This window comes from Morchella importuna (assembly GCF_003444635.1).
Source record: "Morchella importuna strain M04M26 chromosome Unknown Morimp01GS005, whole genome shotgun sequence".
NCBI lineage: Eukaryota > Fungi > Ascomycota > Pezizomycetes > Pezizales > Morchellaceae > Morchella > Morchella importuna.
In genome coordinates, this window is record NW_025763402.1 from 126,731 (window position 1) to 153,150 (window position 26,420).

At 48.1% G+C, this 26,420-nt stretch overlaps 7 protein-coding genes across 7 annotated transcripts; 4 read left to right on the plus strand and 3 right to left on the minus strand.

Moving 5' to 3' along the window:
• Window positions 1-2,898: 2,898 nt before the first annotated feature.
• LAJ45_02592 (uncharacterized protein) lies at window positions 2,899-4,113 on the minus strand (the record flags this gene model as incomplete). The annotated part of the gene is made up of 2 exons (XM_046112183.1): window positions 2,899-3,532; window positions 3,596-4,113. 2 exons carry the CDS (start codon window positions 4,111-4,113, stop codon window positions 2,899-2,901), a joined length of 1,152 nt encoding a protein of 383 aa, XP_045974309.1.
• A 7,075-nt stretch (window positions 4,114-11,188) lies between these two features.
• LAJ45_02593 (uncharacterized protein) lies at window positions 11,189-11,922 on the plus strand (the record flags this gene model as incomplete). Its single annotated transcript, XM_046112184.1, has 2 exons — window positions 11,189-11,375; window positions 11,435-11,922. The coding sequence occupies 2 exons, from the start codon at window positions 11,189-11,191 to the stop codon at window positions 11,920-11,922; spliced, it is 675 nt and encodes a 224-aa protein (XP_045974310.1).
• Window positions 11,923-12,309: 387 nt separating this feature from the next.
• Window positions 12,310-12,935, plus strand: LAJ45_02594 (uncharacterized protein; the record flags this gene model as incomplete). Its single annotated transcript, XM_046112185.1, has 4 exons — window positions 12,310-12,399; window positions 12,458-12,556; window positions 12,608-12,706; window positions 12,765-12,935. The coding sequence occupies 4 exons, from the start codon at window positions 12,310-12,312 to the stop codon at window positions 12,933-12,935; spliced, it is 459 nt and encodes a 152-aa protein (XP_045974311.1).
• Window positions 12,936-13,624: 689 nt separating this feature from the next.
• Window positions 13,625-14,359, minus strand: LAJ45_02595 (uncharacterized protein; the record flags this gene model as incomplete). The annotated part of the gene is made up of 4 exons (XM_046112186.1): window positions 13,625-13,908; window positions 13,973-14,030; window positions 14,086-14,221; window positions 14,289-14,359. The coding sequence occupies 4 exons, from the start codon at window positions 14,357-14,359 to the stop codon at window positions 13,625-13,627; spliced, it is 549 nt and encodes a 182-aa protein (XP_045974312.1).
• Window positions 14,360-14,780: 421 nt separating this feature from the next.
• LAJ45_02596 (uncharacterized protein) lies at window positions 14,781-15,977 on the plus strand (the record flags this gene model as incomplete). Its single annotated transcript, XM_046112187.1, has 2 exons — window positions 14,781-15,591; window positions 15,673-15,977. The coding sequence occupies 2 exons, from the start codon at window positions 14,781-14,783 to the stop codon at window positions 15,975-15,977; spliced, it is 1,116 nt and encodes a 371-aa protein (XP_045974313.1).
• A 7,034-nt stretch (window positions 15,978-23,011) lies between these two features.
• LAJ45_02597 (uncharacterized protein) lies at window positions 23,012-23,478 on the minus strand (the record flags this gene model as incomplete). Its single annotated transcript, XM_046112188.1, has 2 exons — window positions 23,012-23,346; window positions 23,406-23,478. The coding sequence occupies 2 exons, from the start codon at window positions 23,476-23,478 to the stop codon at window positions 23,012-23,014; spliced, it is 408 nt and encodes a 135-aa protein (XP_045974314.1).
• Window positions 23,479-24,814: 1,336 nt separating this feature from the next.
• LAJ45_02598 (uncharacterized protein) lies at window positions 24,815-25,873 on the plus strand (the record flags this gene model as incomplete). The annotated part of the gene is made up of 2 exons (XM_046112189.1): window positions 24,815-24,942; window positions 25,006-25,873. 2 exons carry the CDS (start codon window positions 24,815-24,817, stop codon window positions 25,871-25,873), a joined length of 996 nt encoding a protein of 331 aa, XP_045974315.1.
• Between the last annotated feature and the right edge of the window lie 547 nt (window positions 25,874-26,420).

Consider the following 26,420-nt stretch of genomic DNA (forward strand, 5'->3'; position numbering starts at 1 on the left):
TCACTTTTTTTTTCTGCCCTTGCACACACTTCTGGGAAAGAATTAAGGATGCAACAGAGCACAACAGAGCACAACGTATAGCACAGGCAGAAAGTCAGATTGGTAAAAATATCTAGATCGGCCCGCCTTAAGATTCAAGGAGAATAATTCCCCGGAGAAGTCGACATGGAATCGCCCGGCAAGAAAAATAAATACAGGTGGAGATGAAGAAGAATATAAGGATCACGAAGAGGGGAGCGGACGACAGAGCTAGAAAAGAAAGAAAAAAAAGGGGGAAAGAAAAATATGAGAGAGAGAGAGAGAGAGAGAGAGAGAAAGAGAGACGACTGGTCCCAGCCAGACGGAATGATACATAGATTTTTTTTTTTTTTTCCCTTGCTTTTCTTTTCTTTTGACCCATCAACCAGAAAGGAAAATGGGAACATTACAAATTTCGTCGCCTCTCGACCCTCTCCTCCTCTTTCTTTGCCGTCCTCTCAGTGCACCAAGTCAAACCTCTCACCTCTCACCAGATCTCCTGCAGCAGAAAAAGAAAAGGCCCCGAACACCAGGATTGGCTTTCTGCACAGCTGTTTACAAACTCTTCACTGCTACCGTACACACGTGAGCACGAGGCTGGCATTGCAAGGGCGGACAGCATCTAGAGCAAAGCACCACCATCATCACCACCTACACCACCAACAGCACCCCCTCCTCTCCCCCCCCCCCCCCCCCCCAAGGTATTACATTCCTACCCACATCCACATGCAAATCTTCCAGCTTCCAAGCTTTGCACCCCCATGCGGTAACCCCCCCCCCCCCACAAGATCACGGTTCGTCCCTCATCGGTCGTCTATTCGGCCAATCACAGCCAGCATACAAAAGTGGGGGTCTACGCCGTCGTCATCGCAAAACAATACCTTTGTTGCACCACCCTTGGGCCCCTGCTTATCAGCCGATTGCTCAATACCTGCCTACATATCTAGCGACAGAGGAAAAAAGAGCCTCCGAGGCCAGCATCTAACAAGTAGCGATCCCCCACAAACTTAAAAATGAAATAAATAAAAAAAGAAGAAGCTTTTAACTGTGTGGGGTATAACTATACTTTACATATAACAATTAAGCAAATCTTGGAATAACCCGGTTACTGATATTTATCGCAGTCGGATAATTGGAAACGACCCGGTTAGTTGTTGCAGGGCACGGATATTAAGGTGGGGCTTATCTCGATGCTCTTTGAATATCAGAAAAGTGGAAGATATCGCAGTTGGTGGGACAGGATAGGTGCACACCACATCTACCAATCCTCTCCCCGCATCTGCCGGCAATGGAATAGTTACAGATAAGCCCTGGTATTGTACGGAAACTGTAGCCAGTGCCTTACCGTGATAACAAGAGCTGGCGAGAGACACAGCACATATCAATCAGTATCTAGGGAAACATCGGCGCAAGTGCAACGCTAGCTCCGAAATGATCTGAACAAAGGACGGAAATAGCAATTCCAACATAAACTCCAATCTATCGCCGTTACTCCCCGTTAGGCCCACACCGCAACCTCACTCAGTGAAAATGGCTACAAGTGAATTGTTACGAGGGCCACAAACCCTTGTCGAAACAAAGGCATACTTTCAGTCGAGTGGTTCACTGAGGCTGACTTAAACATCCTTGGCATTTGCAGCTGATATTATCCGTTGAATGACAGCGCTTCTTTACTTACCTTATGGCACGCGAGCACTCAGCAGTCCCGTAATAGGACAGAGGACTCCCGTCTCCAGAGTTGCACTGCTGTCCAAAATACTGCCTTGACGTCGGTAACAGGGCTGGCCACCTAGGTAGCTAGCTGGCCAGGCATATGAGTCAGGGTTAGGGTTGGCGTCAGTTAAGGTTTCAGCTCAATACTCCCGCGGCCACCCCACACGAGGCCAATTGGAACTGCCGGCAAATAACACTAAGGCACGTAGGGTAGGAACGTACGTGAAATTTTCGAAGATTGAGCACAAAAGACCGAAGAAGGGGGAGGGAAAAAACGAAATATTGACTTTGCATATCAATCAAGCCCGGTTTTGCGCAAGGCGGGTGTGGGGGGGGGGGAAGGTCCGGTAAAGAGTCGAGTTTTGACCAAGAAAAACTTTAAACGGGGAAGGACTGTGCTTGACGTGATCATACGATGGACTAACATGAGTGTCGGCGCGGTATTGTGTGTTGGAGGTCGGTGGGGGTTGTCTGCCTACTCCGAGGCCGTGCTACACGGATCATGGGTTATCACTCGGTTTGGACGTTTCTCCCTTTGTTGTTTTTGTTTAATTCATGACGTTTCTCCCTTATGTTGTGTCTGGCTGTTGCCTAGTTGAAAATATATATATCCTGAGACATAACTATCGCTGGAAGGGGAGATGGCCGAGAGATTTGGTGCGGATCAGTTAGGTGCGAGCCATGGTTCTTGCCTACGCCACAAAAAGAAATAGGAAGCTTGGACCTTCAATTGAACCGGATGTAGATTCAATTTCAGACATGATTCAATCTGTCTCGTGCTTTGGTCGTAAATCTCAAGGGTGTCTTACATTTGGGAAGGTCGCACAGTTGATCAAGTGGTTGTATGAACTCAGCGCATTATATATAACATGGGTATCATTATTGAAACTAGACTCCAGAAAATCAAAAGGAAGACTTTTAATGAAATAGCGTGGGAAACAAATGAACTATGAGATAGCCGTCAGGGCTATATAGAACGAACCCATCCCTTAAAAACCTTAATCTCCCAAAAGCAGCCCAAAACAAAAACAAATAAAAAATAACAGAAACCATAGTAGTGAAGATCCTCCAAGGCAATCAAAGAAAAATAAGGAAAAAAGGAAAAAGAAATTCTCCCACAAAGCACACAAAAACACACCGCCTTGCGTCCTAACGTTCTTCACCGCCTTACGTCCTAATATCCTTCACCGCATCACGTGGATACCACTCCGACCTCTCCTTGATGCCAGCATTACACAACGCCTCGGCGCACCTCTCTAATCTATCCACTACCTGCGGGTTTTGAATCCACTTCTCAAACACCCCAAATACCCTATCCGGCTCATCCATGAGTTCGGCCTCATATTGGACTTCCGGGAGCGGTATCTGGAAGACCATCTCCATATTAGGCATCTTCTCCAAGAATCCATCATGCTCCTTCTCTCCCGTCCTGCCCAGGCTCGGTGTGTCGAGAGAGTGTATAAACTCACCGCCAATGCGGACAACGACACCGAGCGGGCGCGTGGAGAAGAGGGCGTTGGATTCGTCGATAATGTCGAGGATAGCGTTGGTGCTAGGGTAGGCGGAACCGTAGCTGCGTCCATTGATGATTTTGGGAGCTACAAGGTTGTCATGTGTAAAGGTTGCTTGTGCAACGTCTGAGATATAGACGTTGGCGCGGGAGAGCGTCCGGTCGTAGGTACGGAAGCGCTCTTTGAGGGTGTAGGAGCTAGGGCCCGTGGTGATGGTGGGATCAGTGATCTTCTCGGTAGAGAAAATCATGGTTGAGTAGACTTTTCCTGCTTTGAGGCGTGAATAAAGTCTAAATATCTCAGCGTTGGTTGTTAGAACTGTATCGGGAAGAATGAAGGAGGTTATATCATACTTCATGGGAATGACCTTGATAGCTACCCTCACGCTCTCAGCCCAATCCTTGATTTTCTTTGAAAGTCTTTTCCCCTGTGGAGCTTGCTCCAACGATGCAAGAATGCAAGTCCGCACACTATCCTTGTTGTAGTAAACCTTTGACTCGTCCTCCTCATCCAACCTCTCAAAAGCTGGTTGTACACATTTCGACACAAATGGCTTATTCCGGTGAACCCCCAAGGCATTGCGTTTAGTTCCACCCCATGGACAAAACTTGGACATCATATCACGAAGTATACCCGGTGCTGAAGCTGTGCTGAGACCGAGGCGGCCGACGAGAAGTGCAACGATTCCGCCACTGCCTTCACCACCGACCAGGTCGAAAACATGTCTGATTGGGGTCCGCCGAGAGGTTTCCATACGCCGGGTGACTCGGGTCATAAGATCATCCACGAGAAGGAAGGAGAGGAGACAGCGGAAACCGGAGTCTGGCTCGATGCAAAGAACGTTGACCGGGACTTCCGAGGATTTTGTCATGGTCCAAAGTATACGTAAATGCGTATTAGGCTTATGCTGAGTTGATCTGTTGAGTCTCTTTATTGAGTAGATTGTGTTTTCCACCAGACTGTCAGTAGTTGCACCCAGCCCGTGATATATATCAAATCCACCACACCCCCTGTGTAGTGCGCGTTGAGCGTGAATTTACAAGCTAGGTGCGCAAAGCCATATATATGAGCTACTCCCAGCTATAAGGAGAGCTTTTTTCAGGTTAGTGTTTTTCCTGAGTACTCAAGCGTACCCGAGATTGGGGCTTGACGGTGGCGAATCTCGCATTGCATATTGCATTGCATGACATTATGACATCTGCAGTTGAAGTGTCCAAGCTTAGGACTCTCTATGTAGGTAAAAAAACTCAATGTGGATGATGGATTTGAGAACACAGCCTTGGGGCTTAGAGGACGCCTTGGGGAACGTTTTATTGTCGTTGCGAGGTTTCGGAAAGGTGGGTACAACAGCCAATGAAAAAATGTTTTCTCAGCCGCTTGCAGTCTGGTTTAGAACGATTGGATATATGCACAGGTGCGAAATGGTGCGCAGTGCATGATGGCCGCTGAGAACAGGCCTGTATGTGAACATTGCGAACAGTGGGCCGCCGTCGTGATAAAATCGCCTAGGTACATACTTCAATTCCCAAGTAAAACACGGACAGCAAAGAATGCTTCTGGAAGCTCATCCCAATAAAGCAGATGAAACGGCAAGTTGAGAAGAGAAGATGGCTGCCTAGAAAACCAGAGCAAAAAACCGTTGGTAGTTTTTTTATTCATCCCCCATTTCTCCTACACGTGGTGGTTGGAATTTCTCCGACCAGGAGTGAAACAAATAAAAAAATATGTATGTATGCATGGCGAACCACGCTGGGAAGCCGAGTGACGATCGGTGATTTGATGCTGTCCCGGAACCCAGTACCAAATGTTGAAAATGTAAATCGGAGATAGAGTATGTCCAGGATATTTTGTTTGGAATTGTTTGCACAGCCTCAGCTTCCCGAATATGCAAAGCTTCCTAGAGTATTCTGCAGGGCCAGCCATACATACGAAACGGGTTCGGCATGCCAGCGGTGCAAGAAAAAGCAATCATGACCCAAAATCATAGCGTCGATACGAGATTCGCTTATTTCTTTCTAAACCGATTAGAGTAATGTTTGAGGCTCGGCTGTGAGGTGATTGGTGAGGTGCGCAGGCCACTAGTGTACAAAACAAGCCACACTGACTGAGCTATGAGACTCGAAGACACTTTCGCACTGCAGAAAAGTGCAAACTTCAGATTCTAGTGACGTGTTGATGCTGAGTGGACCTTAAGCATGGCACCCTCCGAAATATGAATGTTGTACACAGATCTAGAGCGCAGGGGCCAGTAGCTGCGCATTTTTGTTCCTGCGCATATAAGTGTGTGAGTAGATGCTCATCATATCTCAATTAACTTAATAGGAGACAACATGTAATATCATTGTGTTGTAGAATATCAGTTTAACAACGGAGAGGATATGTGCTTACTCAGGTAGTTTCTGCCTTGATAATCTCCGTGCAATTGCCGGCCGTTGACCAAAGGGGTAATCTCAATGGATGGAGTTTGTATCCTAAACTGTTGTTTGAGATGAGTGTTATGGTGCCAAACATCCGTGAGAGCGCCAACAGCGAGAAATGTCCCTCAATACACATCGTCTGAGACATTGAATCACAACAATCAGGAGTGCCGAGCCTATGGCTGATTTCAATTCAATGAACTGTGACGATGTCGTCGAATTATTATATCTCTCTTATCCGATAGGTTTTTGTAGCCAGCTAGGATAACCCGATGTGAGCCAATTGTGTACACTCACGGTCTATAGAATATGAAAGTGTTAAACGTACATAAAGTCGCTCGTCCAGGAACGGCTAGATATAGCATTGTAGCATGCCTAGTCCGGGATAAGGACATATATGAGTACCGGGTCGGGAGACTGAGTGATTGTTTATGATTTGCTTTCATTTTTCGGTACCGCACTGTCGGGACCAGTTCACGCGCATGCAACCAGCCAATAGAGGTGTTCCCGGTCATCTGCATATATTGGTTAAAATCCACCCATAAACTCCTTGAATCTGAATCCCCATTGCCCGTATATCTGGTGATATAATCCTTCTGTGTCCTATTCTCACTACCGCCCTATTCTCGCTTGCCACACTTGCCGTCATGGCTTTGGTGCGCACCCATTTGAAATCCCGCAGCTTTTCTCATTCCTAGCGAGCCCACTAGAAATCTCATCCATATAATACCCCCACCTCCGCCAATTTGCATGATTTTTCGCTATCTCTCTTAAACTATCACAGTTAATGGATTTTTACCCATGCCTCCTCGCCATAGGGCCACTGAGCCAAGAGTTAGTTGGCTAGAAAGCCGAGCAATGGGTGATGGGGTCTAGGATCCGGGTTAGGGCTTTCAACGTAGCCGAGAGGAGACATATAAGCCTCTATCCATTACCTCTGACCAGCTCGCACAGCCGAGAGACATCATCATGGATCTCAGCTGCATTTAAAGACCTCGTTCAGGAATAGACGAGGAAGTCGAGGGAGGAGGGATCTGAGATGAGAGCGCTAACGGGCCCGAGCGGATCTGCGTTTTCCAAGTAGGTGGAAGGAATGCCGGGAGAAAGATCATGATAGTGTGGGGGCTTGCGGAGAGGTATGGTCGTCTAGATATAGGTTACCATATATGTGAAGCCTTGCGGGATGAACTGAGTGTGTGAGTCTTTATTTTCTGTCAGGTGCTACTACCTAAGTGTCTATTAATTTTATGCAGCAAGAGTCGAAACATACAGACGGAGCCTTGTGTGGGTCGGAAACTGAGGCGTTACAGATTGGAACCTTGGCATGAATCTGTTTGGCCAACCTTCTTGAGTGCAACTATTATGTGTGCTAATCTGCCTCTTTTACGCTCTTCGTAGGGGCTAGAAAGTGTGGTTTAGATAATAATCTTTAGATCTCATCACCTCATCGCCCGAGATTAGTTTTTTGATCATTGCTACCCCCGCAAACAGTAGTGATAGGACCCGAACACAGTAACGGATTATGCCAAAAAGAGAAATAAATCTTTTAATTAATTTTCATTGGCCCGAACCCCTGTCTATCAACAGTAGTCCATAGGTCGAGAGTACTGTACCAAGGCAGGGGCTGGGTCCACAATATTCAAGATCGATCTGGCAATCGAATTTTATTCACGCAATCCTCGTATTTTCGAGCTCCTCGTTATGTTGAATGCATTATTCTGTCTCAGCATCTACTCGCGGCAGGCAAAAAGTACCGGACAATGCAGGTTTTTGGTTCACCAATGGGTGCGCGTGCTAGGCGTGAACTACTGCAAAAAAAGCCCAGAGACAAAACTTGCATTGTCCGGTACTTTTTGCCTGCCGCGAGTAGAGTATATGCAATATATACGTGGTTTGGGAGCCTAGGTTCTGAATTCGCCAGAGTGCGCACAGTAAAGGGCGGAATACTACGCACAGTCTGCATCGAGGGAGGGGTAATACGCGCAGGTGATTAAACAATTTGACTATATGATTATTACAGGTGGATGAAGGACTCCAGTTTGGTACTCTCGGTCGATTTTGAAATCATTTAACCCCAGAAATCTTTACCACATCTCTTTCACTACGGAAACGTGCCTGAATCTATGTAATATCTGCCCCTATAATTAGAGTCTTTTAGCCAACGACTACAAGAGTCGTTAACACTAAATTGAAATACCCAAGACTTTTGTACAGTACGATGCCAGTCGTGAGGGTCAGGCGCAACCAGATTTCCACAACCTTTTCACGGCGGGTTGGTACACAAGATATTAAATGTCAAATCATTGTTATTTATCTCATATTTAACAACTATACAAAAATTCAGCTCTCCAAAGGATCAATTGTGGTTGCTGTGCTGGTACCCGTGATGGTTCGGGGGGCGTTGCGACGCCGCGCCTGACCCTCACGGCTGGCATCGTACTGTACATACAGGATGCGTATCATATATCGCTTTTTGAATGCCGTGCTTAAGAATACGCCGTTAAATATATATTTAGAATACCAATCCCTAAAATTTTCCTTTGAGAGTATTCCTCATACCATGCAAGCCAAAGTCCCCCTAATGCATGCACCAAAGTCTTGGGTATTTCAATTTAGTGATAACGACTCTTGTGGTCGTTGGCTAAAAGACTCTATTGAGCTCTATCATCATATAGCCCTACCCTCATCTCACGACCGAGATAACATTTTAGATCTCAACTCACTGACCCCGCCAATAACCAAAAGGTTTTTAATACTCTAATGATATATGGCTCGCGAGACTTGATTCAAGCGCGGCCCGTGGTGGACCTTTTTCAAAGGGCTACGTTGAGAGAGGGAACTACTTCGTCTCAAATACACATTCGCATTTTCTTTTGACTCACTCATGGGGTCGAATGGCCTGGGAGAAAGACTACGCCTCCCACCACGTCTGAAAATCATCCAATGAAAAAATTGTATATTGTTTCTCACGGCTTTTGAGTACCACAAACGTACACACATTGAAGCATAGTCTGGACCAGTGAGATATATACTTTATTCATGTGCGGTTGTACTACATGTACATACGTACCGCTGCATAGCCGGCCACTTGATGCTCTACTCGTATTTTTCTAACGTTTGTGGACGTGACTGATATTGCATGCCATACAAAAATACGCCAAGCTCATGATTTTGGGTGTATGCAATAATGGCCCAGTTCAAAAACGTCAGCGAAATACTAGTACTCAAGAATGAAGCCCCTGCAGCTGCACGACCTCCACACCATGACAACTTTTTGCATGGTGCCTGCACAACCAATGGGCGATATTTACATAGACACCTCGGAGATCATTTGTTCTGTACCTACAGAACTTGTATCCCTAAGGCAATTGTCTTTCTTTTTGCAGGTGATAACAATAATTGAGCCAATCAAAAACCAGCTATAGTTACCATGTAAGGCTAGTGGTATGGTGCGCCCACGCTTAAAGGTAGCGGATCGCGACGAAATGTCAATGGCTTATAACTTTGTGACGAAAAATCGTAAAAAAAAAGCATAATGGTAGAACTCTAGTACTAGTGATGAAATTTAGTCCTATCATTGTAGAATTTTAATATCTGTCTGGGTTGTAAAGCCTTAGGAAGTTGAAATTGTGTATTTTTGTATGTAAAATGCGCCAAGACTGAACAAAGTGGAACAGTATTATACCCATTTATACCTATTTATACCCCCTAGAAAAGCAAACCTGACTGATCCGTGGCAGTAATGCAGCAGAATGGCTAGATATGGGCCCTCTTATTGGCCCATGAGGCCCTATTGCAGCCACAATTGTTCCACTTCCGTATGCCGCCATATCACCTTTAAGAGTGTGCGCACCATAGGGAAGTCCCGAATTTGCAGGTTTCATCTGTCCAAGGGATAACCCATGGCAGGTATCGAAACACGCTGTGTCTCAGATACTGTTCGCCCGGTATACAATATGCAGGTACGAATATCCCATTTTTATTCTGAAGTCATCAACGTACTGTACAGGGTGTGCACGTTAAATACCGAGAACATCGATTCAAGTTGATATATTGGTTTGAAATTCTATGGGTGCCACGTGTGGCAGCCAAAATTGACCAATAATTTTCAGAGTTACAACGCATTACAATGGGCTTAGCCACACAATTAGTATGTTGGAAAAAAGTCTGAAGAACTTTCACATATCTTTATTTAAAAACTTTAAATATTTAACTAAAAATACAAAAAAATAACTATAGGATAGAGCTGGCTCCCTGCTTGATGTGAGTAGTACTGTGAATTTTTCAAAGGGGTTTTTGGGTGAGTTCCAAAGGATCGGGAGTGAAAAAGAATCAAATTGCGGTGGTGGAGGAGTTGCAAAAGCTGGGGCACACACCCCTCAAATACTTGCTTGGCCGCCAAGTTGCCCCTTTCTTAAAATTCGACCAATGGCAGGCCCTCGCAGACTGGTCAAAAATAAAATTTCCTAAAAGAGGGTTCTTCACACATACCGTGAATACCCTGTACTATATGATTTATTGATTTTTAAATTGACTTCTTGTCACCCTAGTTCGCCTGGGTTGGGGTGTGGTGGCCCCAAAGTCATCAATATGTCTCCATTGCCGCCCCATGCATACTCCTCACCAGACCCCCCACCCTCCTCCTTCAACCATTCTTCTTCATCACTCTGGTGATCTATTCTATGTACAATAACCTCATTAGATAAATTCACCGTTTTTTGCCTTTCCCTTTACCTTTCTCTTTAGGTAGTTTTTCACCAAGACCCTAGCTTTGTCTTTTCTTTTTCTTCCTTGATAGGGGCTTTGGCTGTTTTTGCTGCATCTGCAGTCTCCCTAATTTCTCTAAGCCTAATTACCTCTTCAGTAGTAATCACCCTAGATTTAGAAAGCCGCTTCCTATCTGTAAAATTATTCTTGGACTTCTTGGCAGCGGCTTCTCTAATTTTCTGGTGAATATGATCATTGATCTCTTTCGGTAATTGCCTGCTGTAAACCTTTATCCAACTGTTTGACTATGGTGCGCAGCTTGCATGCACTGTCAATGTGCCCTTGAATATCCCTTAAGCCGTCAGGACCGATTTAAATCTCGTTACTCAAACCCAATACGGAAGTTGCTCTCTCTAGTTCTTATGAAACCGTGATCATCTCAGCATGATCACTTCTCTGCGATGTTTATATCACGACTTCCGTATTGGGTTTGAGTAACGAGATTTAAATCGGTCCTGACGGCTTAAGGGATAGGATAAGGCTACATTGGTAGTTGCTCTGACTACTCCTTCCTCGCGCTGGGAACGCTGGGAACGCTTGGCTTGAATTTTGCGGAGTGTAACGCGAAACTTTCCATACCGCCTATGTATCTTTGAGAACTAGGAACGTTCCCAACTTACCCAATTAGGAAGGTTAGGACCACTTGTGCATATAAGTAGAGGGGCATCCCCCCGTTGGTAGGAGGTTTCCTCAGTCTTTCATTGTTTTATGCGACAACAACGGTATAACTCCTCGAAGCTCACAACGCCCTAGCACAATAAGATGACAGACGATAACACGAACGTGAAGAAGCGGAAGTCGAAGTGGATTACTAACATGACCGCGGCACAAGCAGACAAAAGACTAGGATTTCGAACGGAAGAACTCAAAGCGATTTCGACTGCGAGAATGTTGGCAGAAGCCAAGTATAAGCCTGGAGGGATGGCATCTCGAAGGCCAAGGAAAAGGTGTATGGCGACATAGTGCAATATCTTGATATCGAAGGTTATCCTACGGAGGGGAATTCAGACTTCAACGAGGCCAATGTTAGCGACTTTGTTCTCTACATTATTGGTCCTATACTCTCGGGTTTCAGACGCAAGACGGGATGGAATGTACGTTTACGGAGGGAGAAAGAGATCATTTCCATGGACGGTGAGGAATTTGTCGTTGTGGACCTGGTTTCTGTGGCAGAGGAGCAGTTTGTCCTCATGGTTGAGGGAAAGAGATCTTCTCTAGGACAGGCTGAGAGACAGCGTTTGCTATCGTTGAAGGATATGGGAGATAAAAATGGCGGAGGTGAGGTGTATGGTTTCACTACAACAGGAGAGAGTTGGCGGATGTTTAAATACGATGGTGTATCGTTTTGGAAGACAGAGAAGATGGATGTAGTATTCGATACAATGGACGATGATAAGGAGAGATGGATGAAGGACTATTCAATCCTGGTGGATTGCATTTATGTCGCGTTGAGCAACGGAGGCATTGTGAAGAAGGATGTGGTCGTCAGAGGATAATCAAGCTCATGCCGAAGGCCGAGCTTCTAACTGTTTTAGTTTTAATAGTTCGTCAATAAATTGTTGCTATTTTACTGTCGGATTCTTTATAAGTTATCCTATCTTATTATTGTTTTCATGGGGGGTCTGGGGGGGGCGTAGCCCCGCCTAGGTATAGAGGAGCGAAGCGACGTCGCAGTTGAAGTATTTAGAAGAGTTGACATGGTGAGGAGCGATAGCGACGACGATGATTGTTATCTAATCGATCTGATCGGTTTTATTATTAAGGCTAGTCGGACCCTAGGACGGATTGGGGGAACGAGCCACACGTATATAGGTGGGCCATTCCCACCCATGGTAGGTGTTTGTTCTTAGTCCTTACATCCTTCGGTCGGTCAGTATACCACCATGCTCTATCAGACTATTAAACAAGGAGTTGCTCTTGCCCCTAGGATTCGAGTTCATCCAGGCTTTCTTCATTTTGTCAATAAAACACAAGTAAGTTTATGAGATTATCTTTTAACATTCACTCTGCTAATATGGGGCACCGGCTTAGATGAAAAATTTCAGTAGCGAGGTCGGAGCAGGTGGTGAGCAATCAAGCGAGATGACTGGGTCGAACGTGATGGGTGAAAGAGTTGCCAAACTAGAGGGAGTACGTATTCAAAATATACATTTATCTGGATATAAACTCACTGGTTATCAGAAATGTTCTAGTTTACATGGGGAAACTGTTCGTCTTGACGGCTGGAATAAGTATGTCATCGCTTTTGGCGTCGGAACTGTCCTTCTCGGAATTGGAGGAGTATGTTTTTCGCCCCCTCTAATGTCGGTGTAGTTCCTACTGACGTAACTACTACCAGGCTTTCTTCAAAATACTCGACTACGACGCAAAACAAAATGGGGAGATGAAGGCCTACGTGAAGACGACAGTGGAGACTAGTGAGAAGGTGTTGCAAAGCAAGTTGGATGTGATGGAAAGCAAGTTGCTGGCAGAGATCAGGCTCATGCAGAATAGGAGGGGATGGTGGTAGCCACATTCATTTCATGAAAAGGGTTGGGACATTGCTTTTAGGCGTTGCTAGATTGTTGGCGTTGTCCAAGGTGAATAATCAAAGGCTTTTACTTTTACGTCCCATTAGGAAGGTTTACGACAATTATAGGGAGCATTGTTCTGTTCAGTAGTCATTCGGATACGGTCAGCAATTAAGATGTGTAGGTATAACCCTAACCCTGGCTACAAATATCATGGCTCGATTCGGACGCTAATTATAATAAAAGCCCGCCCAAGCAACTGCATATATAGCCAAAACATTTAGGGCCCGTTCGGTTGCAACGCAATATCATGATATTCGACCCTTTATCACGATATTTATCTTGTGGTAGTGTTCTAGCAACCACTTCAAAGCCCCAATATCACATTTGGGTCAGACCCAAATTTTTGAACTGCGATAATGATACACCTGTTGCAACCATTGCACCCAATGTAAAAAGTGACCATCACCCTGACCTCTAGGTTTACCGAACATGACACAATATTCTCAAAATCACGATATTTTAATTATGATAGATTCGGTTGCAATCTTGCCATGTTGCAACATTGTGATTTCCAAACATCATATACACCGAACGGGCCCTTAAAACACCCAAATAATTCGAAAATGGCTTAATATTCAATTCCAGCTACGTATTAACAACAACAGTACAACCCTTCCCTTCCACTTTACTCCCTTGACGGATATTCCCGCCCCTTCGCCTCCAGCATCCTCCGGAACAGCGCCGTATCGATCGGTACCTCTCGCCCCAGCCACGTCGCACGCTGGGTATGGTCGCGCAGCGGGTTGTCTGTGTTGGGGTGCAGAAGCACCGATAACGGTCCACGGTGGATCACGAGCCAGGGTACGAACGCGCCGAATTGCGCGGGCGTGAAGATGTTGACTTCGAACATGGCGAGCGTGTGCGGCCCGATGGGCTTGTCCCAGATCTTGTAGATGCGTAGTTCGGGGACTGGGGAGGTGTTAGTACGGGGTCTGTGGGCGGGGGAGGGAGGAGGGGAGGTGTGGAGGCATACATTCACGCCGGATACGTGTCCAGAGTTCAGTGGCATAGGTGACTTGTGCGGGGTTGTTCTAGAGGGTCTTGGTTAGTTTGTTTGGAAGCATGGTATGAGGAAAGTGGGCGTACTTGGTAGAAGTAGATGTGGGCGTCGAAGCCGCCGGGGGAGACGGTGTTGTCGATAGGAGCAGTGAACTTCTCGTATGCGTCGCTTAGCTTCTCGGCGGGAGGGTTGTAGAAGGACTTTCCGTCGGCATTGATGGTTCTGGTAGAGTGGGCGTGTTAGTTATGATATTTACAATTTAAGTAGTTGAGTGGAGGAGGGGATGTACGTGGGGAGAGGAGGTAGGTTCTCGTAGCCAGCGAGTGGAGAGGGGAAGGTGTAGAGCTCGGGGTCTGCCATTATAATTGATTAATTAATTATAGAGCTGTGGTTCAGGTTTCTGTATTATTATAGGCGTGGGCTGTCCACTTGTCTTTATATGTCGCGGGGGAATATTCATTCGGCCGATATAATCATTAGAGCTGTCGTGTGCTTTGAGTTACCTAGCTTCATGGAGTTGTTGCTTACAAAGTCACGTCATTGGTGCTGGGTTATTAGCAATGGTAGCGTAATAATGTGGCGGAGATTGCCGGCTGGTTTGATAAGCGAGTGAGACCTCTGTTTAAATTGTAAGGCTTCAGAGGTATCGGGGATCACCTTTCTTCCCGCTATTGTACCGAGTTTTTGAAATCCCCTCCAAGTTTTACGTTGCAACCACGTTACACAGGCAGAAAAGTCTTTAACCATTAGGCCTCACAGCCCAGAATACCCCCCTGCAGCCATGAGCACCAACCCCCCCCCCCATCTGGCAGGCCACCCCCTCCCAGAATACCTCCAAGCAAAGGCAGCCTTCGCCGCCCCCCTGCTCCACCTAGTGGACAAGCATAAGCTCCTCAGCAAAATGGGCCTAGAGGATAAGTCCCCTGCCACAGACGACCTCCTACAACACATCGCCTCCACCTTCCACACCCAAGACCCCGGTTTGAACCCGGCCAAAGCCATCATCTCCCTCCTCCTCGGCCTCTCAACCCAAATCGAGAAACTCACTACAGAGGTTCACACCCTATCCGCGAGACACACCGCCGACGTTACCCTCCTCAACTCACGCATCAACAACTGCACCCCTCAGCACTCCCCAGCACCCGCCCCCCATGCCCGTCCTCCCCCTCAACGGCAACCTAGTACCCACCAATCCCGCCAGCCCTCACGCCCCGCCCCGGTCATTCCTCCCCCCCAAGGCGCTGCAACCGAAGGAGCAGAGCCCTACCTCAACGACCCCATCGAAACCATAGACCAAAACGGCAATAGACGCCTCCTTACCTATGCCGAGAAACTCAAACAACACCAGAACAACTCCCGTCCCGCCGCCCCCTCCCCCGCCACTCGGAATGCAGGCCCCCGCAAACCCACAGCTCCTCAACCAGCAACAAACCTCCCCACCGCCCAACGCCGGTTCTTCGCAACCAGATCCAACCCCGCCCCCTTCCCGAACCACCAACAACTCGAAGCGAGACTCCCCTCCGACCTCGGAAGGGTCCTAGCCAACGCAGGCCTCACCCACCCACACACCGCCCTAAAAGTCCAGGTCAACCGTAACGGCACAATTACCTGCACCGCCTCCCCCTCCACCCCCGCCAAAGACATCGCTCCCTAATTCCCCGGTCTCCTAGCAGTCCTGAACCTCGCCTGCAGCGCCACCGATAACCCGCTCAACGATTTCCAACTCGCACCAACTAACGTCGACTACGCCATCCACAACGTTCCCATCTTCGCCCTCGACGTCCCAGAATCCCTCTTCACTCCCCACCTCGCTGAAGCCGTTGCCCTCACCACTGGAGCATCTCTCTCCAGAGCCCGATACCTCTCCAAGCCCGAAAATAGAATCGGGAAGACCACCACCTCAATCGTCATCTCCGTCCCTGCCAACGACACTGACAAGATCGGAGACCAAATCCGCCTATTCGGACGCTCCCGCTGATGCAATAAACTTTGGCCAGCATCCCCCAATACCCTCTGCCGCAAGTGTGCCCGCCTAGGGCACGCCACAGAAGGATGCCAATCATCCTCACCAACATGCCCACTCTGCGCAGGCAATCACCTCCGCAAAGACCACCGCTGCCCCAACCAAACCTGACCCAACAACGGCCACCTCAAACCGGTCATTGATTGCTGCGCCACCTGGAAAGCCAAATGCATTAACTGCTCTGGCAACCACATCGCCTCCCACAGAGAGTGCCCTGCCAGGCGTACCCGCACATCGCCTGCCCCCCAGGGCTCCGCTCCCGCCCCCCAAACCTCCCCAGACAGCCCCCCACCGGCCACCCACCTCCAACCCGCCACCCCCCAGTCCACATCAGTACCCGCACCTCAACAAGAAGAGCCTGCGGAAGAGGACTTAACCATGTCGCAGTAATGCCAGCACGATCCCCCTCCCTCCCCTCCTCCCCCCCCCCCTCAATCACCCATCGTTCAGACATATCCAGCGGAGATCCTTCCAGCAATCTCTTTACAATAATCCAACTGAATTGCGCAAGAAGCAATGCAGTCTTTCTTTCACTCTTTTCTTCCTTCTCTAAACAACGCCCCCCTCAAATTGTCGCAATACAAGAACCCTTCACCCTCCTCAACCACCCCCTTAACGCACCAGGATACGAATGCGTTTACCCCCCAACAGCAGAAGACGAGCCCGTATCAGTCCCCTTCTACATACACCTCGACTTCCTACAGCACACCTCCTACTTCCCCATCAACTTTGATAGAGGCGACGTCTTCGGAATAGCCATCTACTGGAGAAACCCCGATACCCCCCTCCTCCCTGCACAACTTGAAATAGTGAACGCCTATAACCGACACATCTCACACAGCAGAAGATCAATCCTCCCGGAGACGATATTCCGCAACACCAGAAACCCCTCCATCATCTGCGGTGACCTTAATATACACAACATCCGCACCGACCCTCAGCGAACCATAAACAGAAGAGAGGAGTCACTCTCCTCCCCCTACTTCTCCACAGCCGCAGCTAATGGCTACTCCCTGCTCAACATCCCCGGCAGGATCCTCCGAATCTCTCCCAACCCTCTTCAAAGACACGGAGTCATTGACCTAGCCTTCGCAAACCCCCCTGCCCTCAACCTCTTCCACTCATGGTCCAACAGACTTCCCAACGCAGGCTCCGACCACACACCAATCAAACTACAGTTCACTCTCTCCCCCAGCATGACCTCCCTCCCCACACACACCCCCGACTGGAAAAAGGCCCCCTGGCCCGCAATCCAGGAATCACTCCGGAAAACCTCCCTTCCCCCGATCTCATATCCTATCGACCACTGGTTTGGAAGCGCCTTAGCCGCCATCACCGAACCAGTCCTCGCTGCCACCCCGTCCAAAAGGCCGTCTTCATGGTCGAAGGCATGGTGGTCCCCATACCTCTCAACACTCAGACGGATCTTCAACTCCGTCACCAGAGCATACAGGAAAGGACTATCACCCCCTTTCGAATATAAAGCCGCCCGCAACGCATACTTCTCCGCCATCCAGGAAGCCAAAAAAAGACACTGGAACGACTTTATAGCCCAAGCCGACTCACAACAGGTATGGGCCCTCAGGAAAACCGCGACCCGGAACAAGGAGACTAAACTCCCCAAATTCCCAAATGCCTCCTCCCCAGCCGAGGTTAATCAAGCCCTCATATCACACTTCTTCCCCCCCCAACCGAACCCCACCCCAGCTCCCCAACCGGGCTTCTTCCCTGATACCCCAGAAGTAACAGCTGACGAAGTAGCCAAAGCACTAGCCGCCTCCTCAAACAACTCAGCACCAGGACCGGACACTTTTCCTCCCGTAGCCTGGAAACGAATCCACCAAGGAAACCCATCCCTCATCCCCCAACTTCTCACCCCCCTCCTCAGAAGCAGATATCACCCGATAGCGCTTAAGAGCGCCCTCGGTGTCATTCTCCCTAAGCCCAACAAGCCAGACTACAACTCCCCTGCCGCCTCCCGGATCATAGTCCTCCTTGAGACGGTTTCAAAAATCCTCGAACGGATAGTGACGTATCGCCTCCACGCTTTCGCCTCCTCATCACGCCTAATACACCCCCATCAATGCGGCTCAATCAAAGGACTGTCCACAGCCGACGCCGCAACAACTCTCCTTCACGAAGTCAGGCTCCTCCAACGCGGAGGACTGAAGGTCTCCTCCCTCTTTCTGGATGTCAAAGGGGGCTTTGATCACGTCATCCCCTCAGTCCTAGCAGACACCCTCCGCAGCAAAAACACCCCCCCATACATGGTCCAATGGGTCCTCTCATTTCTATCGGACCGCAAATGTACCCTCCTATTCCCAGGCGGCCCACGCGCCTCCCTTCCAGTAGCCGTCGGAGTGCCTCAAGGCTCCCCCATCTCTCCTCTCCTATTCTGCATATATGTGGCGCCACTTCACACGGACCCAACCCCCGGCATCACCATCTCATATGTCGACGACTTCGCTTTCACAGTCGCCTCCTCATCCCACCAACAGAACATCGCACTGCTAGAAAATGTCTTCCACAAGGCAACAGACGCAGGCACCCCACGCAACATTCACTTCTCCCTCCCCAAAACAGACCTCATCCACTGGCGCACCAGCGCTGATAGGAGTGCACCCTCCACGCTCCCCATTACACTCAACCGGACCCCCCTCAACCCCAAAAGAGAAATCCGCTGGCTGGGCCTTCAGCTCACCGACAACCTCAACACCTTCAACCACTTCTCTAAAAGGTGTGCCTCAGCACAAGCCTCCTTCGCCATTATAAGAGGATTCGCCTCAGCAGGCAAAGGCCTCACCCCCCTCAATTGCCATCGACTAGCAGTCATGGCAATCCTCCCCATGCTCACATACGGAGCCTCCGTCCTCGTCCCAACAGCACGAGCACTCAAGAGACTCGAGACCACCTGGCACTCAGTCCTCAGATGGGTCACCAACTGCTTCAGATCAACCCCCCTCTCAATACTACAAGCCGAAACATCCTTCCCACCACTCGCCCTATACATCCCCTCCCTACGCATCAGATACGCTGCGAGAATCCAAGCCGCATCCCCCGCATACAACCCAGTCACCGCACGCACCCCAGACTCCTTCCACACACTCTCCACCTACAGAGAGACATCTCACCGACACCTACTAAGAGGCCGCCCAAACCCCCCCGTCAATTGGAACTCGACCAGGAAAGGGGTAGCCCGCCTCCCCATAGACGACCTCTGCCACGCACTGCTCACCAACTCACCAACTTTCGCCCAGAACCCCAACACCATCCACCCAGGCCTGGCACTCTCTATCAAAAGAGACACCATGCAAATCTAGAAGAATAACCCCCTACCAGACTACTACAAATTCCCAATCAGCACTCGTCCACACCCCCACCTCAAGCTCGACCGCTTCATCGCAGGACGCATATGCCAAATGCGGGCTCATAAAAGCTACCTAGCGGCCCACCCAACATGGATGTCCCAGGACCTCCCCCCAACATGCCCCAGATGTTTACTCGAAGACGAAGACCTCGAACACGCCATACTACGCTGCCCCACGCGCAGCCCCCAGAGGGCAACCCACATACTCTTTGCTAAAATCCTCGACGACCTTTGGTCACCCCCCGCCTCACTCGCAGCTCTCTCCTCCTACATAAGGACAACCAAAACCGGGTTCCCCCCACAAATGGGCCCTCCAAAATCTCCACCTTATGACCTATCCTCAGACTCCGATCTCACCTCCCTTTCATCAAGCTCGGCCTAGGCCACCTCCACCCACAACAGGCCCAAAAGCCAACTGTACGCACAACAACCTCAAAACCGAAAGTGTCCTCTCGTCGCTCTCCTTATTCTCTCTTCTCCTATGTCCTGTCATATCACGCGTAGCTAGTACGAAAGTATACTGCCCCTGAGGGGGACGTCCGAATTTCTTTGTTTGCTGGCCGGTAGGAGGAATGTCAGGGTCTCTCCATTGCGTCTGCTTCATGTACACACGTTCATATTTGTTTTGTTCCGCTTTTCCCTTTGTCTTGTTTTCTTCGGCGGTTTGGTAGGGGAGGGGTGTTGTTCACGCCATAGCTTAGGCTCCATGCGATATTCTTGTACCCAGAAATAAATGAAACTATGATTTAAAAAAAAAAAAGAGGTATCGGGGATTCTGCGGGCACTGAAGCAGCTTAGACGAAAGGCTTTATCAGCTTAACAATAAGATCTACAGATTTGTTCGAAGAAGGACTTCCGAGATGCAGGTGTTGGTAGCGAGTGAGTGAGTCATGTAGTGTCACTCGGGTTCGGCTGTCTTGGCAAGTGCTGAAATCCAGGCCGACTACGGTTTATTTCACGAAAAATCTGTTTTTACAACAAAGAAAGACTGTTTACCTGAACTCGCATACAAATCGAATATGCAGAGTGGAATCAGCCAAGCCAATTGCATTTAAAGAATTCTAATTGAGGATTCTCACAGACTTGATGGGGGAAGATTCGGAAAACGAGCTATGGGTGCGGTATACAGTGATTCGGTGTGGGCAGGTGGCTGGAGCTACACACTACATGTAGCGAGGAGTATATCTAAAAGGGCCACCTTAGCTTCCCCGTGCCACCGTACCTTGTCTACCTACTGCTGCGGGTTTCATTAAGGGGAGCACAGGGCGGGCAAAGTCCTTTTTGACCTCTTGCGTTATCTTCAGCAGCTCGTCAACGGTCTCGGATTGTTCAAACGCAGACCGGCCTTGCCAAGCTTGGTGCCAGCACCACAACCTCTCCTAGTGGGCCAGTAGAACTTGCAGCATATCAAACACTCGGTTGCCTTGGTGATAGTTAAGTCTTTTCCAAACAGCCATCGACACGAAGCTATATTATGGCCACTTCCCGTGGAAGAAATCAAACTCCTAATTTATCGTGGGAGGCTTATCAGATAAGACTAGACTATCACAGGATGCTAATGATTACCTTGGCGGTTACAGCGACGTGATACAGATCAACATTCGTGTGTCTAGCCTACTACCAGAGTCATTAATCTCTGGGTACAACTCATTTATGATAGAGGAGACTACCTAGTTTTGTTCAGCTCTACATAGGTTCTCAAGGTATATGCAACCTCCTAGAAAATATATTTTCATCTCCGACTTTCCACAATAGGATGGCTGACGAACCTGCATGACATGTGGGAAATCCATCACTCAATAGTACCGAAACTCTCCTTGGACGGAATACTCACATAGGTATGTCCTTCTTCATGTGTCACAAGGAAAGCGGGGCGATGAATACTCATAGCGGAAGCGCCGATCAAGAAAGCATGAACCAAACTGGTTTCATGTAGGTGCGTATACCTACCAGACGAACTACCAGATTTCCATTCCCAAGGAATGGGAAATTACCCTTCGATCTTCGTGTTTCGTGACACACGTGTATACGCGCCATGGGTTCGTCGTTTCTTTTTCTCCTCCTTGCGACACAAGAACGATGAGCCACTTCCGTTTGTTGAGGAGCACGAGTTCCTCTAGTCATGCATAATAGGAAAGCCTTTTCTCCTATTAATCCTTCTCGACACCTTCCTTCTCCAACTGTTCTTAAGTGCAAAGCAAGCGAAAGAAAAAAAAAGGGCAGTTAATCCTATGGATCCGCTTTCAGTCTCAGCTTCAATTGTCGGACTGGCGACAACAGCCGCTCATATTACCACTACCCTCTTTCACCTGACTATGGATTTGGAGGATTCCCCGAGTCTCATCGGTCACATAATCGCCGAGATAGCTTTAATCAACCCAGCTATGTGTAACCTTCAGATGTTTCTTGTTGGTGATAGGCGGGCAATAAAATCACAGGAGTCAATGATACTTGTTGAAGATTTGGTTGCTATTTTAGCAGGATGTGTGTGTACATTCTCGGAACTAGAGGCTGAAGTTAACGGACTACGATCTGGTCCTGATTTGAAAACCTTAAACCGATCGAGATGGATATCGCGAGAGAATATAATCAAGCTGCTTCTTGAACGATTGAAGGATCATAAATCGTCGATTGTGTTGATGCTCGGTATACTTGGCTGGTAAATAATTCCTTAAATCGTCACTCTTCGGAGTTTTCTAACAACCAAAATAGTAAGTCGGCTAAAGAGGCCGAAAGAAGCATGCAAATGCTATCTGGCCTTATTTCGAAGTTGATGGAGAGCCAGAGCACGTTACTAGAGTTGATGCAAAGAGTAGAAGAAATGCTTTCCCCTTCATTATCAATGGCAAGCACATTGGCAGCTTCTATTAGCACACTGAACAGTGAACATAGCAAAATATCAAGGGGAAGCTAGACAATACGGAAATTAAGATATTCGACACATCTTTCACTATCCGGCCATTTAAATCGTCGGTCTTTCACATCATTTTTAAGTAAGAAATGCGCCTTCAATTCTGATTTGAAGGTCTCTCGGGCTTATCAAAGCTCGGTAGACCAGGGTGGTGATCGATTCGGGCCCTTGCGCTCTGCGGCAAGCCAGCTTGATAGGTCTTCATCCGCACAACTGAGCCTGGCGGATATTACAAATCCAACGTTTCTAAGTTTACCGTTGTTTGCATCGGAGATATCAAATAGTCAATGGTATGATTTTGGACCTGGAGGCTTAGTTTTAGATTGGCGGAAATGGGGGATTATAAGTAGTTGTCTGCCTTGCTTAAGAATTAAAAGTAAGGAAAATATAACTACGGTAAGCACCTCTGAAGAAGTGAACTGGTGTTAGTATTATTTCTTGGCTAACATATTCATCTCAGAGAGTTGAAAAGGCAAAACCAATATCTGCCTGTGTTGAATCTTTCTTGCTCAGTAACGAACTAATTTACTACTGGCTAAATGTGATTACGGAAAATAGTACGAATTTACGTTTTTGCCGTCTTTATCAAGACTTTTACCAACTCCATCTGGGATTACTCGACTTGTTTCCAACTGAGGTTGGCCGGTCAATTCCGTGGTTACCTTATCCAACACTCTGGTCAGTGAGGCCAGAAGAAGCTTCTTCATCCGTTCAAGCATCGGAGGACTGCCCTGACCATTTACGACTGCAGTTGGATAAATATATCAAGACAATTCTCTCGATATCAACAAAGGTCAGGATGTCTCCACCGGTCAAGTCGTTCGTTTGGATGAGAAACGAGGCACACGATAGATATAAAGAGTATATGATGGCGCAGAAGTTTGCCGAAGAGTTAGCGCATAACGGTGGGGTAGAGCTTGGAGCCCCCGTAGTCTCTAGGTTAAAATGGGAAGCACCACCTGAATTGATGGATGAGAATGCGGTCCCATGCAGAGACCTGGGCGTTGTTTTTAAAAGAGTACCACCAAGAGCGCCGGGAACTGAATCTAGCATACAGTATATGAGGAATAGACTCTCCCACAAGCCTTCAGTCGACTTAGCGCACCTTTTCGATAATCCCTGTTGAACCTAATCCTGATAGGATCAAGAATGTTCAGGGAAAGCTTTGGATACTTCATGCTAGCGAGTTAAGAGGACATCCCTTTTCGGTAGCTCATTTTAACCTTCGAAGGCTACAAACGTTCTCTTTTTGGCTATAGGGGGGAGTTTAGCGAGGAAAGACTGCTGGTTTATTGGGATAGTACTTCTTGGTCTCTTTTAGGCAGGTTCCGGAATCAGTTGATCTGTATGGTACTCTACCCACTGGTGCTGTCCCTGAGTAGTATTATGCATATAAAATCGTATAGATCCCAAGCAAGTACGAGCTTATGAGGAAAAAAGTTGTTATAGTCGGGCACTGACCGTCCGAGGTCCTTCATTTCCGTTGTTCCGGCTCCTTGGGCGGCCCGCAGTACCGTTTCAACCCTAACCCTACAGCCGTCAGGAGTTACCCCGCCAGCCGAAGGTTCGGTTGTTTCGAATATCGACCGAACGTGGTATCGCGGGTAGGGTGATAATATACTTGAAGATTCAAGCTACAGACGAAACCATGGCTCGGTTCTGGTGTGTTCTTGGCTTTTCATGTATAGTGGATGGCGTTATGGGTAAAGGTTGTATTGGCAAGACGAGAGCTCGAGCAGAGGTTCGCACTATTAGTAGTAACAACTGGCTGGCCTTGCCAAGGCATTCCACTATAACTATTGCATATTGGGCGATACGGTAAACCTGATGTGTCTTGTATGTCTTTGAAAATATGATCTGTTGAAACACCAACACTAATACCTAATAGATTGAATTACTCGTATTTAAACCACCACCGTCTATTGTACCTTATTGATTTGTCGTTGGGACTGCTGGGTTCGTCCGCCGGCCAACGTTAGGGGAGAAGTCCGAGAAGCCTTTCCATCTACACAGAACATGTAGCTAGCTGCACATCTAGCAGCCTGTCAACCCCCTTGTTCCTTTAATCTGGCAGCATTCAGCCCCACACATGTACAGTTCCTCCGGTACAGCCCTGGGGAATCCATGTCGGGTATATAGAGTTACATAGAGCACCTACATGTGTATATTGGGGAAACGCCTAGATGTGGAAATGTTTACAGTTTTCCCACCCTTGTCAGCACCAACGTCGCGGAGGATCCTCCTGCACTTTCCGGACCGTAACCAGCACCATACATGTTCCTGGCCATTCAGAGTATGATTGACGCCCTGAAATTCCGCTGAAGAAGAATGGGAGACTCGCGATGAATTGTGCCAAAAGTCCGACTCAGCAGAAATATTGCTCTACAATATCAGGGATCCAGGGAGGATCCTTTTTTTATATAAGAACCCTTCAATCCACCACACAAGAGTCCTAAGCATTCTCTTTGCAACCAGCACATCTGCACATCTCCAAGCCATCCCGATATATCGAAAATGAAGGTCTCCTCAGTCGTCCTCAAAATGTCCGCCGCTGTTGCGGCCATCGCGGCAGCACCCGCAGCAGCAAAGATTCTCATGGCTGGTGACTCGACAATGGCACAGTCCTCTACGAACATTCAGGGGTACGATATACCCCAATTACCCCATTTATTTTCCTGAATTCTGTGACTGACTTGTCCGTCTAGATGGGGTACTCCATTCGCAAACTACATGTCTCTCACCGTTGTCAACCTCGCCCGTGGCGGCCGTTCCGCACGTTCCTACACCCGCGAAGGCCTCTGGGACACTCTCGTCTCCCAGATCGAGCCCGGCGACTACGTGATCATTGAGTTCGGCCACAACGACGGCAGCAGCCCAGCAAGCTCTGACCGTGCCGCCACCTTCGGATCCGGCACTGAAACCACCACTGTCACCCTCGCCGACGGCACCGTTGAGGTCGTGCAGACCTTCGTCACCTACGAGAAGTGGATGGTGCAGGATGTCCTTGCGGCGGGTGGCATTCCCGTTGTCAGCTCGACCACACCAAACGGTGATGCGTGGAACGATGCACACACGGAGGTCAGTGAGGGGAACAGGTTCGTTCCGTACTCGATGTATGCCGCAGGCAACTATACGAGCCAGGGCGCTACTTGGATCGACCACTATGGCTGGGTGGCGGTTGCGTATGAGGATTTGGGTTACGATAATGTATACCCGGCATTGTTCCCCAACGACCACACGCACACCAGCCCTGAGGGAGCGGATGTGGTTGCGAAGGCGTTTGTCAATGGGTTGAAGTGCAAAGGCCATGCGTTGGCAAATTACTTGACGGCTGCGGGAACTGCGATTCCGAAGGTTTGCAGGTTGGTGTCCTCTTCTAGCACGAGCACTGTTGCTTCTTTGCCTTCCACTACCACGAGGGCTACTTCTACTACTGTGACACCTGCTGAATCTACGGGAACTGCTGTAGCTAAATATGGACAATGCGGCGGTGTCAACTATTCTGGATCAACTACGTGCGTGGCGGGATCTACTTGCACTTTTTCGAACACTTACTACTCGCAGTGTCTGTGAGCGTGGGGTTGAGGGGTGAGAGTATTGTTATCGGTTGGTTGAAAAGTTGATTAGCGTCATTTGTAATTTTATTTGTAATCTTAGGGGTGCTGTGTGCCGTATATATATACACATATTAAGTGTTTTCGCCGTCCATTTGTTTGAATGCTAGAAGCATGCGAAAGTACGTGACTTTGAGCGGAGAATCGATAGCTATGTATAAGAAAATGCACCTGATTCAATCTTGCTATTATATAATTCTCTCGTCTTTTGCTGTAGCCGGAATTCGAAGAACTTTTGGCTGGATAATCTAATCAATGAGTTAGATGAGTCCCCACCTGAAGTTCTTGAGATAACAAGATCTTACCTTTGTGGGCTCTTATGGCTGAACCACATTAAATCTAATATCCAACTTATTAAGTTTAGCTAACTACATGTAGTCGGTATAACACTGAAGGCTTTGAGGTAAGAGGATATGTTTAGTGCTCGTGCGGTACGTGTCCTATCCCGGAGGTCAGGCTAGGTGGTATTCGTTTGCATTAGCTCGCTATCTAGTATAGTGAACTTT